General features: G+C 54.3%; 5 protein-coding genes across 5 annotated transcripts; 2 read left to right on the top strand and 3 right to left on the bottom strand.

Moving 5' to 3' along the window:
- Positions 1-1,017: 1,017 nt before the first annotated feature.
- LTR77_005489 (uncharacterized protein) lies at positions 1,018-4,727 on the top strand (the record flags this gene model as incomplete). The annotated part of the gene is made up of 5 exons (XM_064802734.1): positions 1,018-1,883; positions 2,075-2,730; positions 3,389-3,871; positions 4,070-4,221; positions 4,305-4,727. The coding sequence occupies 5 exons, from the start codon at positions 1,018-1,020 to the stop codon at positions 4,725-4,727; spliced, it is 2,580 nt and encodes an 859-aa protein (XP_064658859.1).
- A 1,212-nt stretch (positions 4,728-5,939) lies between these two features.
- On the bottom strand, positions 5,940-7,018 carry LTR77_005488 (uncharacterized protein; the record flags this gene model as incomplete). The annotated part of the gene is made up of 2 exons (XM_064802733.1): positions 5,940-6,957; positions 7,014-7,018. 2 exons carry the CDS (start codon positions 7,016-7,018, stop codon positions 5,940-5,942), a joined length of 1,023 nt encoding a protein of 340 aa, XP_064658858.1.
- Positions 7,019-7,558: 540 nt separating this feature from the next.
- Positions 7,559-8,875, bottom strand: LTR77_005487 (uncharacterized protein; the record flags this gene model as incomplete). The annotated part of the gene is made up of 1 exon (XM_064802732.1): positions 7,559-8,875. One exon carries the CDS (start codon positions 8,873-8,875, stop codon positions 7,559-7,561), a length of 1,317 nt encoding a protein of 438 aa, XP_064658857.1.
- Positions 8,876-9,109: 234 nt separating this feature from the next.
- AFG2 (AAA+-type ATPase) lies at positions 9,110-11,759 on the top strand (the record flags this gene model as incomplete). Its single annotated transcript, XM_064802731.1, has 4 exons — positions 9,110-9,161; positions 9,244-9,597; positions 9,647-11,302; positions 11,578-11,759. 4 exons carry the CDS (start codon positions 9,110-9,112, stop codon positions 11,757-11,759), a joined length of 2,244 nt encoding a protein of 747 aa, XP_064658856.1.
- A 14-nt stretch (positions 11,760-11,773) lies between these two features.
- Positions 11,774-17,695, bottom strand: mug81 (putative steryl acetyl hydrolase mug81; the record flags this gene model as incomplete). Its single annotated transcript, XM_064802730.1, has 1 exon — positions 11,774-17,695. One exon carries the CDS (start codon positions 17,693-17,695, stop codon positions 11,774-11,776), a length of 5,922 nt encoding a protein of 1,973 aa, XP_064658855.1.
- Between the last annotated feature and the right edge of the window lie 657 nt (positions 17,696-18,352).

The following is an 18,352-nucleotide window of genomic DNA, read 5'->3' as shown; positions in this document are numbered from 1 at the left end:
ACTGAATTCCTACGCATTATGATGGTATTGGGTCCTGGCTATTGCTTTCTTGCTCGCTGGCTTCTTGGAGACAGCGGAAGCTCTTGTAATTCTTACTTCTGCGTGATGGATGGATGATGGGATACGGACCGGCGCGAGCCAGATCATCATGAGAGGGACGCATGCGGCGTTTCTCGAGGACATGAGCGCTGGATACCCTTTTGATGACTTGCTTTGAAGGTTAGTGTGCGCGAGCGGTTAGCTGCTAGCTATACGCGCAATGACATTGGTACCTGGTGGTCTCCTAAACCACCGGGAGCAGAGACTGTTCACTTTTCCTACCTGTGAGATATGGAATCTTGCTCGCAATGCTGGATATCGCTGAACACAGCCACATCCTGTTGTTTCGCTGGTCTGGTTGGCGACGAGGCTGTGCTGGCTTGGTAGAGGGCCTGAGGTTGGAGCGGGATGCCTCGACGGTCGCTCTTTCCTCGTCTCGCTTCTCCTTCATCCTCATTCCAACCTCATCTCTTCTGAGTCTCGTGGATGTCGCGTACGCGATCTGACTGTTGCGCTGGTCGCAATATCCTGATGCCTTGAATCTCATGATGGCGGACTGCACAGGCGCCCACAACACGCTTCCTGTATGCTTATACCGCGCCTCGCGAAGAGATAAGTACTTCTCAACTATGTTTTTCAGAAAGCGAAGAATTGTCAGGAAAGAAAACTTCATCTATCGAGTGCAAATATAGCACTCCGGTGAGTGCGGAACACCCCACCATTGGCTGAAAAAGGCTTCCCTTGCTGCACAGAAGTGTCTGGTCCCTCGAACACGTAGCACGCGTCGTACGGACGAAAAGTTCGGTGGAATGACAAGATCACACCGGCACAATCACTTCTCCACACTCCCCAAGACCACTTCTCCCAGGCAGACAATGATGGCCACCTTGCCTCAGGCTTGCGACTCCCACGCCGGTACTGCGCGCATCCAATGAGACGAAGGAAGCGCTCCTGCACGGCGGCAAACTTGCAGATGTGATGGCCACTGCACGCACGCTTCTCCGACTTGCAGACGATGCTGAGGATGTCGCCTCGGGGTTGAAAGCTTTCCGTGACGGACTACCAAGGAGTGCCACCAAGATTACTAGCATCATCGCTGAGCTCTTTCATGTCAGCGCCGTGCTGAGGGCTGTCAGTGATCCAGGATATGTAACTACGTCTCGCGTCGAAGATGATCTCGAGCTGGTATCCCCGACGCTCCGTCGGACGCTTGATGGATCATTCGACATGTTCGCTCGTTCGAGAGAGCGGCGATTGGAGGTTGCGTGGGCGGATCTGTGTGACCAGATGGAGCGAGAGGAAGGCTTGGGCATGCTTGAGCGACTGGAACTGTATCACGACTTCTTGAAAGCACAGCAGGACGTTATGCTGGGATACCGCATTAGGGATCTAGGATCCATGAGGCGGAAGCTGGTGGCTCTGCTTGACCAACATGAGGCATTGGACCGGCGTGCACAGCGGCGGGCCATCGATGCGTCTGGTAAGTCTGTCTTCCTGAAGCCTTTCTCGGCGGCGCTAAGTCACATTCGCTCAGCAGCCAGCACACCACGCCCTCCACGTCCCCGTGTGCCACGGCGTGAAACACCTGCATCGCCCACAAGCCCCGTACAAGGTTATCAGGACCCATACCGTAGAGGTGCGATGCCTCCTCCTTCTGCACCCGACCCTCCACCTCCGCTTTCACCCACATTCACCTCCAGCTCATCGCAGACCTTGAATTCCAGTCACACGTCTTATTCGAGCGACACAGCTTTCATGCCCGTCCAGCCTCAACTAGTGCATTGGGCACAGAATGTGTTTGATGGCCAGTATCCGAGCCATGCTTTCGAGCCCGCGTACAGAAGGTATGTGTGAAGTTGCATTCAAATGCGTGGTACTGACCTAGGTAGCAACAAGCCTTCTTCCTGCAGAGGATCCATTGAGCACTCCGCGCCCGAGCATGTTATGCGAGATGGCTTCATAAAAATTCTTGAACTGTGTGTGAATACTACATCGCAAGCCCACATCTTGCAGCCGCTAATGGAATCCTCATTAGCTCCTTCGAACAAGACCAGCTGTGGGTACATTTGTACTTCCGACCGCACGACAGCAGAGCCCGCATCTTGATCACCACAAAGGATGACCTCGGCCGACCGCAGCACTCTTGCACTCCCTTGACGACCCTGAAAGTGATCCGCGAGGAGTCATTGCTCCAATTGTGTCGCTGGCGTCGCGATGGCACATACGAACCTTGGGCGCAGCTCAATTTCGTCTTCTACGAACGAATGGTCCTCTTCTACTCCACCTTCGTGGCCATGAAACGTCAAGACAGCCGGCAAGTGGAACATGACGCGCTGCTCGACGAGTGCGAGCTTGAAGAGAGCAATGGGCGTCGGGGAGAAGAGATTTTATATGCTTCAAGGATTCGCGATGGGAGAATGCTGCACACTCTACGGCTCTACCAGGATCGTGGCTCTGGAGTCATCCGACTTGAGGCTTCGCCACATAGAGGGCCGATGGAGTTCGTGCCGTTGTGGACCGCTTTTGTCACGCGCTTCGCGGATCAGGGTGATGATGCTTGGGCGCAGTTTGATGGCAACGGCGTTGTTAGCTTGGCTGCGCTGAGACCGCCTCCTTATGTTTTTCTGAGTCCGTATGAGCCGCCGAAGAACAGGGAGCGGCTGTATGTGTTGCAGTTCACGAGTGATAATGGTATGTTGACGGCGTGCGTGCTGTACCATGCGAAGTGCTGACCAGAGGCAGAAGCGAAGTTCTTCGTTGAGCAGTGGACTGCTTTGTGTCGGTGATTCGAATGGGCTCTTCACCAGGATCAGGTATTGGACCCGCCTCTCGCGGAGCTCTGCATGTCCATCTGGTCCGCGAACGGTGTTGCTCGCTGTCAGTGCTGGCGTTATGGCATTCCACCCTCTTGCGGACGAAAGTCTAGCGTTTCAGCGAACGGTTGGTTTGTGGGAGCAAGCGTGGAGTTTGGAAAATGCTTTCAATGATACCTCTTCTCTGAGTTCGTAGGGCAAAGTAGCTGTACCAGTATACTTGTTCGATTCATCTGGCCAAATGTCAGCCTTTTGCATTCTCGCACTCCTCATATACGTGCACCTCCCAGCCTGGTTGACTTGGTCCGAGCTCGACACGTAGCGCGTTCAAGGCAAGCTGAGTGCTTGAGAGGCCGCATCTTTCGTCGACCATCATTTCATGGCACATTACCTGAAACAGCGTCTTACCACAAATATCTGCGCTTTTGCCCTCGCCCGAAATACCTTGAAGCAAAGTCTCACAAGCCGGACTTTACCCTTCAGCACATTCTCCAGAACGCGAGCCTGAATCAACGTCCCATGGACTGAGAAGATAGACCCATCCATTCTCGTGGAAGAAGAAAGTCTACCAGGCTACGAAGCGGAGCACTACTACCCTGTGCATCCGGGAGAGGCGTTCAATGGACGCTACAAGACCACCGACAAACTTGGCTTTGGTTCAGCATCCACTGTCTGGCTCTGCAATGACCTCCAGCAGGCTGGCGAGTACGTGCCACTGAAAGTGTACATCAACCGCTCGAAGGTACAGCGCGAACTTCCGATATACGAGCACATCAACAGCCTGCGTTCACAGCATGAGGGACGTGATCGTGTGCGGAAGTTGCTCGAAAGTTTCAAGGTTGAGGGCCCTCATGGGAGACACATGTGTCTTGTCCACGAACCGTTGGGCATCACTCTGGATGAAGTGAAAAAAGATGAGCCCGATGGCGTGCTATCGGCTGCCCTCGTCAGGGAGTTCTTCCGCTACATCATCCGTGGCCTAGAGTTCTTGCATGAGGAAGCACATGTCATCCACACAGGTACGATGGAGGCGAGACGCGCGTGCTCAACCTCAACTGACCAGTCCATTCAAGACCTCCAACCGAGCAACCTATTGATGGGCATACAAAAGAAGTCCGTCTTCGAGAAGTTCGAGCGCCATGCGGCCAAGCACCCCTTTCCGTAAAAGGAAGCAGGCGATCGCAAATCACATGTGTCGCGACCATTGCCGCTGACAGCTGGACCTCCTGCATTGAGCGACTTGAGTGAGGCGAGGTTTGGAGATGCCGAGAACACCGGTGACATCATGCCAGATCGTTACAGGGCGCCGGAAGTGATCTTAGGTCTGCCATGGAGCTATCCCGTGGATATTTGGGCCCTTGCGATTGTGGTGAGTATGCAGGCCGCTATCTGCTCTTCAGAATGGCTCAAGGTTCGTACACCAACGAGAGGCATCAGCTGAATTTGAGCTAGACATGGGACCTCTTTGAGGTCACCTCTCTGTTCCTAGCAACGAACCTAGACGGTCACTACTCGGAGCAGTATCATCTTGCGCAAATGATAGCCATCTTGGGCCCCCCGCCACTGGACTTCATACGAAAGTCCGAGAGGAGCGGCAAGTTTTCGGACCGAGACGGTAATGCGTCTCTCAGCCTCGATCTCCCATTATACTCACGACAGTTCACAGGTAACTGGGTCTGCGATGTGCCGATCCCCAAGAACAGTCTGGACGCCGCAGAGCGCCGGCCTGAGGCACAGGAGAAAGAAGACTTCCTCGCTTTCATAAGGAAGATGCTGCAATGGAAGCCCGAGAATCGGAGCAGCTGCCACGACATCTTCTGGGACGAATGGCTGTTGGCAGACCTGATCGAGTCAGGAGTTGTGGTCCGAGACTAGTGGTCAATGTCTTCATGTGAAGTACTCCGCTCATCGGAAGACACTCTGCTCGAATCAGCGCCTCATCTGCACCCTGGACGAGGTGTGCAACAAGTCTTCAATATCTGCAGGCAACGACGCTGGACTGGAGTTGGGTGTTTTCCGAACGATTGACCGTCCGATAATCGCAAATCAGAACTAACAAGGCAGCCAATGATCTGCTAATCTTGGTCGCATCTTGGTTCGTTGTTGCGGCCGAAAGGCTCGACACATATCCAGCTCCTGCGCAGCAACGTACGGCCAAAAGCTGTAAATTGAGCTCCGCCTGCTCGGGATCGTCGCAATCCTTCGGGCGATCATACTTTTCGTCGCCGAAAACCGCTCCAGCCTCGCGTTCTTACGAGTCGACTTTCGATTGGTCCGTTTTCACAGAGCGAGAGCGACCGAGCTCAGCCTTCCTTCCTCCGCCTCATCTTGCTCTAATCCTGCACACGAAAGTGTATCATAGTCGTCGTTAACATTGTAGGCTTCGTGCATCGTGAAGATATAAGTAAGTGGTCCTTTCTACATCCAATCGCTCTCATCACTTAGCAACACACCAACATCACAACACCAAACAACACCGCATTCTAGCGACACAGCCGGTCAAAGCACATCTCCGATTCAACTCAGCATCAAAGCACAGACACCACCACGATGGGCCTCATCAAGACCGGCGTTAAGTACGGAGCGATCTTCTTCGTCGCAAAGAAAGGCATGCAAGCCTACGAGAACCGCAAAGGCGACAAGCAATCCGAGCAACAACAGCAATACAGCCAGCCTTTCCCACCACAATCAGCGGAGCAGTACCCATACCCATCACAGCAGTACCAGGAGCCGTCTCGACCGGTCCAAGGCACATTCCATCAGCACTGGTGCAACAGGCAATGTGGAGGAACGTGCGTTTCGGCAGAGACGCTGAGGAGTATGGGGGTGGAGGTCGGGCCGGCGCCGCAGTATGATGGCAAGCCGGCGGTGCATTGAAGGTGCGATGTGCGCAGTTGTGAGTTGCGGTACGATGTTTGAGATTAGCTTGGGCGTTGGGGTTGGGATGGTGGTTTGATAGACTTCTGTATCAATAGCTACCGATTCCTGCAACAGACTCTGTCTTCCTGCTTGAGTTCTCCACAAGAACATCGGTGAGGCTTTGTGCGCAGTAACTGTTCCTTCCGTGGCCCAGAAGGTCGTCGTTCTTCAGCCCACGCAGCCCGCTGCCGTGGTCTTGTCGCCATTGAACACTGTCTCACCCGCAACTCCAGCACCATGGTTCCCTGCATCTGCATCGGCTGCCGCATCCTGCCAGTCTTGAGCACCCACTTCGGACTCACTGTCAACCTTGTCGTTGTCCGCTTCCACCTCACCGCCAACCTCATCGTTCTCTCCTTGCCCGTCACTCTCTTGCTCGACACCTATAGGCAGCACCTCCTCACGCCTCCTCATCTCATACAGCACTTCCCAGCCCGTGACCCTGTCCTCTGCTTCATACCCTTCCACGGTGTAGTCTTCGCCGAGAAAGTCAATGTCCCCATGTCCCCAGTACGAGCGAGCGTCACCGTCCGGCTCTTCCGGACAGATATCATGCTCGCAACCCTCCTGACAGTGATCCCAGACGCCCCACGGAACATCCTCCACGCGCATGAGTTCTTCGTTTCGTTCAGCTCTTGGGAGAAGATCCCACGCCGAAGAGCCCATACTTGCACGTTCTCCGGTACAACTCATAACCATGTCCGTGGCTGGAGGATGCAGCAGAAGCATGCGTTGGAGCAGTGCCTCGTCCGAGGTGGCATCGTCAATGTTGTTGGTGTCAAAGGTGCCCTGTGCGTAAGGGTTGAAGATGTTGCCGGAGACGATTCGACTGCAGAATGTATGCTTGTTGATGAAGGGGTTCAGGATTGGAGGGTAGCGGAGTTCGCCCCTGCCGATGGGTGTGGGCATCCAGACGAACTCGGAGAACGGATCGCGGGGCGAGCGAGATACAGGTGGGTACCGAACCACCTGAGATGCCCAGATTCTAAGAGCGCAAGCGGGATCAAGAAACAGAGCGCGGCGGACGCTAGGGGAGCCTTGCGCCACCTCCCTCCAACACCGACAGACGATCTGCTTGAGCACAAGCTGACGGAGCGGGAGGTGAAGCAAGATGCACTCTACAAGCTCCGCAGTGCCGAAGACATTGTCGATCGCCTCTGTGCTGGATATTTGCTGGTTCGGCACGCTGCACGATGGGGTCAGCAGAGCAGATCAACCCATCTAAGTTTTGCCCGAACTTACGCCATCGTGCTCCCTGGTTATGCCATCCAGATACTGCGAAGGTGTGGGAGATGCAAAGGTTCCGACGTGAAAAACGTTTTCGAAAAATAGTTGCTGCTCGCTGCAAAAAGGCGACGATGAGCAGTAGCAGAGATCTCAGCGCCTGAAACACCGCCCAAATTCATTGTTTCTTTCACAAGAAGGGCAGCAGCGACTGGAAGAAAAGCGTTGAATCGGCTTGCGCCCCAAAGCCTCGTGGAGTTTCGTAGAGTTTCGTGGAAGGCAATCGAGCGTCATGCAAGGCGCTGGAGCCTCAAGTGGAATCAATTGCCCCGCGAGGTGCTTTGGCAGTGCCACCACTTGTCGCCGTGGACCCAGCGAGCACAGTCCTCAAGCCAGTCGGCAAGGCCATATGAGCTGCTGGTCTTATTCGCGGGACCATTTCCACCGGAGCTATCAGTACGTCCCAGGAACTTTGTGGCGATGAGATGGTGGAGATGGATGCTCGCAGTTGGCGCAGTGACAATTGTGACAGAGGATGCCGTCTTCTGCGATCTGGCCGTTTGTCACGATAAAGCTTCCACATGAGCAATAGCTGGCAGGTCTCCGTCCTCTCCAACTCCGAAATGCTTATTGAGACCCTTCCACTCCATCGGCCGCTTGTGCCAGAAGCGTACGAAGCTCTGCATGGCGTTCTCTGTGTGAAACCCAACGACATAGACCTTCTGCTGCGTGCGCTGCTTCAGACCATCCGCAGGCTGTTCACTATTCGGACCAATGTCATCTTCTATGGGCTTCAATTCAAATTTGTGCGGAGAATTTTTCCAGCGCTCGGCCTCAAAACCATGTCTCTCAGCAGAAGGTGTCATCTTCCGACGCTCGGGTTGCCAGTCAGTGATTCTTGGTGCAGGATCGTCGTTCCCTGACCAGCTCAAGCCGCGGTCCCTCCCGCTAAACATGAAGAGGTGGCGAATAGAAGAGCCGTGCAGCTGTGGGCCTTCCAGAGTGAGTCGGGCTTCATACGGCATTCTGTCGTCTCGCTCGACCAAAGGTGGCGTGCCGCGATGATCGACGAGAAGTTGCACGAAAGGCGTGAGAGAAGGCTTGAGCATGCGTAGCTCCATGGGAGCATTTGGTGCGGTCAGGGTAAAGGACTCAATGGCTTCGTTGGCGTCCAAACCCTGTATGATGTCTCCCGAAGGTGGCAGAATGGGCGAAAGCTGGTTCCTCGGGGTGTGCTGAGCGACCAACCTATGGATACGGGTAGCATAGCTTTGATAGGCGAAGGCGCTTCTGAAGGATGAGAACAGCAGGTAGTGATGGTTCTCACGCTCCAGTGTCCTCCAGTTACGACCGGGTATATGCTTGATGATATCTCCCTGCTCCATTTTCCAACCCTCCATGTGCTGACCTCGAGGGACTAGTCGCCTGAAATCGTCCTCCACCAGGTTCTTGCTGGCGTTCCGTAGGACGAGCACTTTTATTGCCTCTTTTCCGGCGTCTGCTTCTGCTGCTTCACGCTGCCAGGACAGTGGAAGATCTTGATCTTGTCTCACAGTTTTGCGTGGCTTCTGCATGTCTGAAGCCGGTCTCTGTTCCACTGTTGTAGGAAGGGGAGGGACCTCTCGAGGGTCCTGCTGGGGCGGATCTGGCGGCGTCTGCTGGTCTGGGAAAAGCTGCTCGAACAGTGATGGCTCTTGACCTCCATCATCAGCTCCTTTACTGGCCTCCTTCGACCTATCGCTGTTCAATCGGCGCTTCTTGAACTGGGCCCCAGTCGCATCGGTACGCCTGGTTCTCCCATTGCTGTAGCAGCAGCGCTGAGGTGTCACCGCGAGTAATTTGGTGTCGATGCGCCGTCGAATAAGCCTCGTTGGGGGCATTAATGGCAGGTACACCTAGTATGCAACCGCGGCGTGGTGTATACTGGCGAATGTTCTTCGATGCGCGAAGTTCATGGTGCTATCCCGTTGGGTGTTAGCGAAAAGCCAAGCCTTATTAAGCATAGGGTTCGGCGCGGCCCGTCCCACAGCGGGCAGCATGCCTAATTCGAGAATTCTCAAGACTCGTTGTATATGACTTGACAGACATTCTCAGACAGTTGCAGAGAACAAACGATGGCGCAGCCTCTGGTCGTCAAGTCACTGCCAGGAAGCCAGGGACTCGATGGTAAGCAAATTTTCTTTGCGAGCAAAGGGCCTGCCGCGCCCACATCTTGCCACTCGGCCTTCGATCGCTAATTCGAGAACAGGCGCGTTCCGTCTGCACTTGTCGCAAGAATCCCTTGACGCAGCCGGCTTGAAGCTCGGAGAAATCTGCGAGATCACCAAGGATGACAGCGTTACAGTCGGCCACGCGATCGCATGGCGGGCCGCAGACAGAGCGAGGAGCAGCACCACCGGCGCCAAGCCGGTCGCCATGAGCCAGATGCTGAGGAGCGCCTTCAATGTCTTGGAAGGCAGCCTCGTCCATGTACGCCGAACCACAGCGCCCCGAGCGCATGCCACGAAGGTCGTGCTACGGGACATTACGATGCCGGAGAACGTTCCGGGTGGCAATAATCCTGATGACGGGAAGTGGAAGGCCAACATCACATATCACCTTGGTAAGCCTAGTTGTTGTTGTGCTTTCCGCTGGAGCTAAATTCTTTATAGTACATTGCGAGGCCTTTACCCACGACGTCACATTCGACGTTGCAGGCAAGTCCAAAGCTAAAAGGCGATTTCAAGTAGAGAAGATCGAAACAACCGACGCCAGCTGTTCGCTGTTCTATGCCGACGATCGTACCGAATTTCTGCTTAACGACGGCAGCGTACCAGAAGATACCAACGATGTGAACGGTCATGAGGAGGGAATGCTACTGAACTGCGAACGCATCGGAGGTCTCGTTCGCGAGCTAAAACTTCTCAACAAACGCATGCAGCGAGTACTGACCACATCACATGAATCGCTGAAGATTGCGCTCGGACGTAACACCCATGACGGGATCCTTCTGCACGGCTTCGAAGGGACGGGCAAATCGTTCCTGCTTGAGCAGCTGGGCAATGCACCTTTCCGGCGAGTCGTGCGACTCGATGTGGCTTACTTGGCTGGCACAGCAATCAAAACGCAGGAGAAGGTCAGATCAGCATTTCATGAAGCCAGGTCATGCCAGCCGAGTCTCATCTCAATCGATGATATACACAAGATTGCGGGAACATCTGACGATGTCGTGGCGGAAACACTGCGCACAGAGATGAACGGCATTCAAAGTGATCGTGTACTTGTCGTTGCCACTTGCATCGCCCCGAACGACATACACCGCAAGCTCTTTGGTAGGGGAGGCTTTACGACACCCATCGAACTACCCGTGCCAGATCGTGATGCTCGAGAAGCTATCCTGAATGTTATGTTCAAGACTACATCAGCGCAGCCTGGGATCTCTTCTCGGGTCGCGCTTCGAACACATGGTTTTACTGGGAAGGATTTGGAACAGCTCACTGAAACTGCAGGCAACATTGCTTTCGACAGCTGCATTGATCCAGTGGGTGACGATAGCGACACACTCACGAACGGTTTGCCTGATGGGCCTTCTCAAGCATCAGAAGAAAATGAGCAGGATGCAGCACTTGTGACCATGGACGACATCGAGCTTGCTCTGAAGAGTGTCCGACCAACAGCACTCCGCGAGATTATCTTTGAGCCGCCCAAGATCGGCTGGCAAGACATCGGAGGTTCTACTGCAATCAAAGCTCGGTTCGACCGAGCCATAGACTGGCCAATCCGCCATGCAGAGGTGCTGAAGAAATACGGCAAGCGCTCCGACAAAGGCATCCTGCTCTACGGGCCACCAGGGTGCTCCAAGACGCTCACAGCACAGGCGGTGGCTTCACATTATGGTCTCAACTTCCTCCCAGTCAAAGGCGGCGAGCTGATAAGCATGTATGTGGGAGAGTCAGAGCGCAAAGTCCGGGAGCTCTTCAAAAAGGCACGTGCAGCAGCGCCATGCGTGATCTTCTTCGACGAGATCGATTCGATTGCATCCGAGCGCTCGAGCGAAGGCTCCAAAGGACTGAATGTCTTGACTACCTTGCTGACCGAGATGGATGGCTTCGAAACTTTGAATGGTGTCCTGGTTCTCGCAGCTACCAACAAGCCGGATCTTCTCGACCCGGCAATCATGCGTCCTGGACGCTTCAACTCCCATATCTACCTGGGCCCACCGAACGCGGCGGCGAGACGAGAGATTTTTGGGATCAAGCTTAGAGATGTGCCGAAGGAGGATGGGCTGGATATGGACAAGGTGGTAGATGAGAGTGATGGTTTTAGTGGTAAGTGAACCCTTCTCCCATTTTAACTCACACCATGAGCATTGGATCAGTCGCTACGATGGCGGCATCTACCATCTTACTATCGAGAACACCGACTTAGATTTCGGATATTCTCCGACTGCTGCTCGGGGTGCGAGCCTTGGATCAGCCGGTACGATGGTGGATTCAACAGTCCTGCTGTCGAGAACGTCCCACTCCGCCTGAGATGTTCTCACAACTCTCAACAGTAGCGATGCCACTACAGTGGGAGAGAGTATACTGACCCGTTCTTAAAGGTGCGGAGATCATACAGATCTGCGAATCCGCCGTCGGTCAGGCGAGTGCACGTGAAATCGAGGGCACAAAGTCAGTCACAAGCAAACTGTGCACAGCAGACCTGGAGACAGCACTCGCACACCAGAAGAAGTCGATCAAACCAGAGATGCTGGCATCATATGAAGCTTTTGAGGCTAGCTAAAGGGCACTGCTAAGCTACTGAGGCTTCTTGCCACCATCGTCGACCGGCTTTGGAGGTGCCGGTACTTCTACATCCTCGAGCTGCCACTCCATGCCTATGTAGCTATCACTCACAATCGATATCGTCACTTTCCTGTCCACACTGCTATCCGGAAGCTTGATCGTGGCTCTCGTCGAAGGCTTGCTGACGTTGCCGCCTCTGTTCTTGTCTGGTGAAGGCCAGTTGACCCGCTTCAGCGCGACGATATCTCCTTTCCCTGCGTCCGAAACGAGAGCAAAGAAGCCTTCCGTCTGCGGCTTGGGGTATCTTGACGCGTATATGCGGTAGTCTCGGTCTTGCACTGGATTCACACGGGCCAGATTGATTGTCAGACCAAGCGCATTGACGTTCGACACATTGACACGCAGCTGCGGTAGTCTGCCTAGAGCCTTGAAAGCCTTGTCGTGAGTCGCATTGGGAAGATTCAGCTGCTTGAGAGCGCTCTCCATGTCAGGTCGCGGCGCTGTCGTAGCTTCGACAAGGTTGAGCGGCTTCTTGCCTATAGCGAGCCTCTTCTTCTCCTCTTCGACTTCGACATTCGGCAGTATCGCAAGCGGACCGTCTTCAGGCCAACGAGCAGACTTCACGCACTGCAGGAGCGTCATCATCATCTTGCAGCTCTGCAGGTAGCCAAGCTCGGTGAGCACATCAACACTGGCTTGGATGATACGAATGCTCTGGTCAAGTACCGAGTTCTGATCACCGACGTAATCGCTGATTGGTAGGTCGATGCGTGAGAAGTGTGCTTGCAGCAGCAAGAAGGCCTTGACATGCGGATCCCACATCGGCAGACCGAAGCTCTCTGCCGTCAACGGCAGATTCGCGGACAGCTCGGCGTTGATGAGATCCTCGTTGTGTCGTACTGGTAGCTCATCGTACTCAGTGGCTCTGCACATCCACATCAGGACCTCCTGGAACGTGGCTTCTGGTTTGGCGTGCTGTGTGAGCTCGCGGATGGTCTTGTGCGACAAGTAGTAGTAACTCATGATTTTGCCCATCGCAGTTGAGTCAACGTCGCCGTTGCTGTGAAGCTGGATACAGCCGGACTCAGCCAGCTCAGCCATAGACTTGTCCACCATCTCGATCATGAAGTCGTTGGCTGCCTGCTGTGCTGCGATGGTATTGTTCTCCTCAGCTGTGATCTCCAGACCATAGTAGGACGGGTTCTTGTGCAAGCGCCGGAAGAAGAACGTCCAGGTCAGGTAGTCCAAAGCATCCTGCTTCGTGGCCACTGTGCCTGCAGAAACCTCGGCAGCAAAATGGTTGTCGAGCACGTTGTGCAGCGACGACTCCACCGGGAAGCCAGTATGCAGGAAGTGCTTGTAGAAAGCCTTCTTCGAATCTTGGGTGAAGATGCGGGCAATACCAGAAGTATCGAACTGTGGCCGCCCAGCTCGCCCCAGCATTTGCAGGACATCGGTAAGGTCCATGTCCTTGTAGCCTTCGATCTTAGCGTCGAAGAACTGGGTGCCCTTTACCACGACAAGATGAGCTGGCAAGTTCACGCCCCAAGCGAGTGTGCTTGTCGCCACTAGAATCTGTATTTTGTTGTATGCAAAGAGCTCTTCAGCGAGTAGTCTGTCCGACTCGACAAGACCCGCATGATGGAGGCCGATGCCGAAGCTCAAAGCCTCTCGTAGTGCTTCATCTTTGACGCGACTGAGGTTCACACCAAGGTCATCCTCGGACATCCTCACGAAACGCTTGGGATTGTCTTCCATGCCGCAGAAATTGATCAGGTCCTTTGCGGTCAACCTGGTCTGCCGTCGGGATGCAACGAAGACAATGACAGGCTTGTCCGGGGAGTGGGACTTGATTGCCAGGAACGTCGGCCTGTTCATGCTCTGCATAAGCGGGCAGAAGCCACGCTGTTCTGGAAAGCCGTCGATGAAGATCTCGAGGGGCACAGGTCGGACGGAGTGTCTGAAGTTGAACAAGCCTTCCTTGACTCCAAGCCAGTTGGCAAGATCCATGGCGTTGGCGCATGCAGTGGACATGCCGACGATACGCACAGAGCCCTTCTTCTGTGAAGCGATGTAGTTCATACGACTAACAATGATCTCCAGGATAGGACCACGGTCGCCGCCCAGTAGGTGAATCTCGTCGATGATGACAAGGCTGACTTGCTGGACGTAACTTCTGGTCTGCCAGCTACGACTGATACCATCCCACTTCTCGGGAGTAGTTACGATGATATCTGCATCGCGGATAGTGCGAGTGTCTGGTGTATTGTCACCAGTCAACTCCACCAGCTTCAGCCCCATTTGTCTTGTCAGACGCTTGCCCCAGTCTTGTACACGCTCACGGACGAGTGCCTTCATAGGTGCAATGTAGACGACTTTGCTGCCAGGCCGCTCACGGAAGGCCCACCACATAGCCAACTCCGCTGCAATCGTCTTGCCGGATCCCGTCGGCGACCCAAGTAGAACATTGGCAGGAGTGTGATACATGCAGTGGAAAAGCTGCGTCTGCATGGGATTGAAGAACTGGAAGCGCTGCCCGTAGATCTCTTCAAGTAGCGGGTTCTTTAGAGCCTTGACCGGCAGTGGCTGCAAGTTAAGAAGGTCTGTGTAGACGCTTTCTGTGTCCGGTCGGATGAGATGCTGGAATGACACGGGCTGGACGGTCTCTGCCCCAAGCCAGCGATCAGACACGGCTCGTACGTAGATCTGGCTGGGCAAAGGATCGGACAGCGGTATTGTGAAATTGAGCTCGTGGTCATCGTACATCTTCTTCCTGCTGAGGATGGAGAATTCGTGGTGGTAGATTTCGCTGGTCTCTGAGTTCTCGACCCAGATCCAGTAGCTCTCGCTCGTCCCGTGGTGGCGGTCGTTCCACTTGAAGTCGGGTGTGAGGTACAGCTTGATGCGAAGGACGTCTCTGTTGAGAGGCGCAATCTCTGCGTCGACTGAGAGGGTGGGGAAGTTGTCAAGCAGCTTGGAAATGGTGCTGCCGGCCCTCTGATTGTGGACAAGGCTCCCGATCTCGGCTGAGTCCATGTCCCGAAGGGATTCGACAGATGTCGTGGAGCCCTTATCGTCGAGGTTGCGCAGCACGGCTTGCGGTAGATCAAATTGGCGGAACGGATGCTCGTAGGGCCAGACACGCTTCTCGATGCTTTTGCACATGCTGAGCAGAACCAGGCACTGATATCCCCAGCGCCTGTTAAGCGCTATCATAAACAGTGCCCTGCAAATTCTCGCAGCATTCTGTGCAACGTATGCGGTATCACTGACCAACGTGAAGTCTTCGAGGTTGGCCTTGCTGATATAAGACTGCAGCAGAACGTTTGTCTTGCCTTGCTGCGTGCCGATGCCGCCTTCGATATCGCACGGTGCTGACTCTTCCTTTAGCCGCATAAGTTCCTTCTCCTCCGTATCTCTCGACTGGATGTTATCGAACTCTCCAGACATACTGATCATCTTCAGCACATCTGCTTCGGTCGCCTGCGGGCGCATCATCGTGTTGAAGATCTCGATCGAAGTCTGGAGGACATAGAACTGGCTCGCAATACGGCCCACATCCTTCGCTCTCAGCTCTTCTGTAACCTCGTTGAAGATGATCATTTGGCTCTGCTGCAGGACTCTCGCTGCTTTGAGGATGAGCTCTCGCCTGCGCTGCACCAGATTTGGATCATCGCGAATCTCCGACCATTCAATGCCGTACGCGATAGGGTTGCGGCGCATGCGGACGTAGAGGTAGGAGTAACCAAGCCATGTGATAGCCTCTGGAACGCTGGTCACTGTACCGAGCGAAATCTCAGCATTCAAGTTGTCGACCAGCTTCCTGCTGAACTGCGACTCGATCGGCTGCTGCTGTGTGACCGCGGTCAAGTAATGCTGCAGCTTGTCCTGGCTGGTCAAGATCATACCAATCCCAGTATCTTGGAACTGAGGTCGACCAGCTCGACCGAAGATCTGCAGAACGTCAAGAATTCCAAGGTCCACGAACTTGCCAGCTTCTGCGCTGTACAACTGCGTGCCCTTGATGATGACAGCTGCAGCCGGCAAGTTGACACCCCAAGCTAACGTAGCCGTACAGCAGAGCACTTTCAGCACACCGTCCGCGAACAGTCGCTCAATCATGTTGCGGTCAGACCGCGGCATGCCAGCGTGATGTGTCCCCGTTCCTTTGGTCACGAGCTCTCTAATCTCGCGGCCTTTGGAGGTCTTCACCTCTCGCAATGCGTTTGTGTAGCCTTCGTGTTGGCTCGGGTCGAAGAGATCTGTCAGACCTTGGTCTGCGGCCATGTCGTACAGCATCCTTGCTGTCTTGACCGTGTCCTTGCGGCTGTGGACGAACACCATGACCTGGTGCCCAAGCTCTAGCATGTCCTTGACTTTCTCGAAAGCGGTCTGGTCGATGTTGTCCCTATTTGCTTTCGACCCGGCCTTCCCCCTCACACCAAGGAAGTGCTGCTCCAGTGGGACTGGGCGGAAAGATTGGTCGAAGTAGAACAGTCCAGCCATCCGGTTCACCTTCAAGAAGTCTGAGACATCAACGTAGTTAGGGAGAGTTGCTGACAAGCCAACAATGCGGATCAGCGATTGGGTGCTCTCCACCTGTCGCTCTGTTCTGGCGACCAGCGACTCAAGCACAGCTCCTCGCTCGTCATGCAGCATATGCACTTCGTCGATGATCAGAAGCCGCACTTTTTGCACAAGCTCGGTATCGCCGGTAGACTTCCTGGTAACCACATCCCACTTCTCAGGCGTGGTCACGATAATCTGGGTCTGCGTGATTTCCTTCTTGGTAAGATGCATATCGCCTGTCAATTCGCGAACCTGGATACCGAGCCAGGCGAGCCTTCTGCCCAGCTTGTCCGTAATCTCGGCTGCGAGTGCTTTCATCGGTGCCACATAGACGATCTTGAAGTCGTTGGTATGCACGGCAAACTCTGTGGCGTCCGGCTCGTCGATTGGACTGGGGTGGATGTTCTTCGCAACCGTGTTCATAATTGTAAGCATAGCAGCGTCCGTTTTACCAGCACCAGTAGGAGCACAGATGAGCATATTCTCGCTTGTCTCGTATGCGACATTGTAAACCAAACTCTGCATTCGGTTCAAAGTCTTGTACCCCTTGAAGGTTCGACGACACAAGCCATCCATTTCCTTGATCTGCACGAGCTTCTGGCCCGTCCCCAAGACACCAACCTTCGCTGCAGGTATGCTGTATTCTTCATATTTCTCGCGGTCGAAGCGTTCGCTCCCAATGGGCAACGCATACTTCCTGCCGTGTGCGGAGAGAGTGTTGCCAGCGTTGTGCGTCCTGTAGATGTGCGGATACTCCTCCGTAGATCGGTTCTGAGCTGCGGCTACAGTGGCCGTCTTGTGTTCGATGTCCTGCTGGCGAAGCCGTGCATCACGCTCTGCTTTCGATAGCAGACCTGGCGGACCCTTTGCTGGCTCAGAGAGTATTTGTCCTCTGAATTTGATGACATCGGAGACGAAGTCCAACTCTTCGAACCCAACGATGTCCGCCAACGTCATCTGAAGCTCGTCATCGCTGCTGTCCGAGGCGAGTACTGCGGTGATCTGTTCTTGTAGCGTCTCTGCCTCCAGACCGCTTCCTCTGCTTGCGATCTCTAAGCATCGTTGTTGCAACCACCCTCTTGTTCCAGTAGCAGCTCCGTCAACCGACGTATCTTTCCCCGGTAGCTCGAAGCTCTCTTCACTGAAGTCGTCTTCTTCATCGTCGGATATGAGGTCCCAAATATCATCTGAGCCGGATGATGGAGTCAAGTCTTCCTCGTCAACATCAAGATCGCTTTCAGTACCGAAACCAGCGACGTCTCCGTTTGTCTGCGGAAGCTTTAACTCTGCGATCGCCGTTCTCATCGCTGTAAGCTGTTCGAGGAAACGTGCGGTCGCATCGTCCGCTGCCGGCGCCGGCGCCATATTGTATTGTGGGAGCCTTAGATGTCGGGCCTCTATCGATCGGAGGCGGTAGTTGCGCCCTGCAACGCTTCTATTCTGTTGATGACCAGAACGACTCGGATTTGAAGATTGTCTGGTCCAGCCGCCGTGAGGATCTCACTCCCGGAAGTTGAATTATTCAAGCAACAACAAAAAGTTCGTGATGAATCATATGAAGGTCCCAATCGGACAGTAGGACTAGCGCGTCGGCCCGGAGTGCTTGCTTCTCTACGCGACGTGCACGTGTCTTTCACAAGCACGAGTCTCCCCATCTCCTTCCCAACGAAGCGCATCGTGGACGACAAGATGGAGAGCCCACACGAACACCAGCAGAGCCTGCTGCTTTCGCGAATCATAACAAACGTAGTGCGTACAATCGCCTCCCTTGTTGATAGCACCCCACACCAACATCTAACTAGGAGAAGCTCAACGAGGCTGTCATGGTCCTCAATAAAAGTTTACAAGTACGTCTCTCGCAAACACTGCTAGGGTTCACTGAGCTTACGCCGTCACCAGGAGATCAACGTGCAGAACATGAACGTGGAGCTGGTGGCGCAGATGTTCAAGAACTACCAGTCGAACGTACTGTTTCATCTTGAAGGTAGGCTGTTAAATCCCCATTGCTTAGGTCTGTGATGC

Source organism: Saxophila tyrrhenica (genome assembly GCF_035928015.1).
Source record: "Saxophila tyrrhenica strain CCFEE 5935 chromosome Unknown scaffold_8, whole genome shotgun sequence".
NCBI classification, from domain to species: domain Eukaryota; kingdom Fungi; phylum Ascomycota; class Dothideomycetes; order Mycosphaerellales; family Extremaceae; genus Saxophila; species Saxophila tyrrhenica.
The sequence above is the reverse complement of the archived record's forward strand: the minus strand, read 5'-3'. Positions and strand labels throughout refer to the sequence as shown.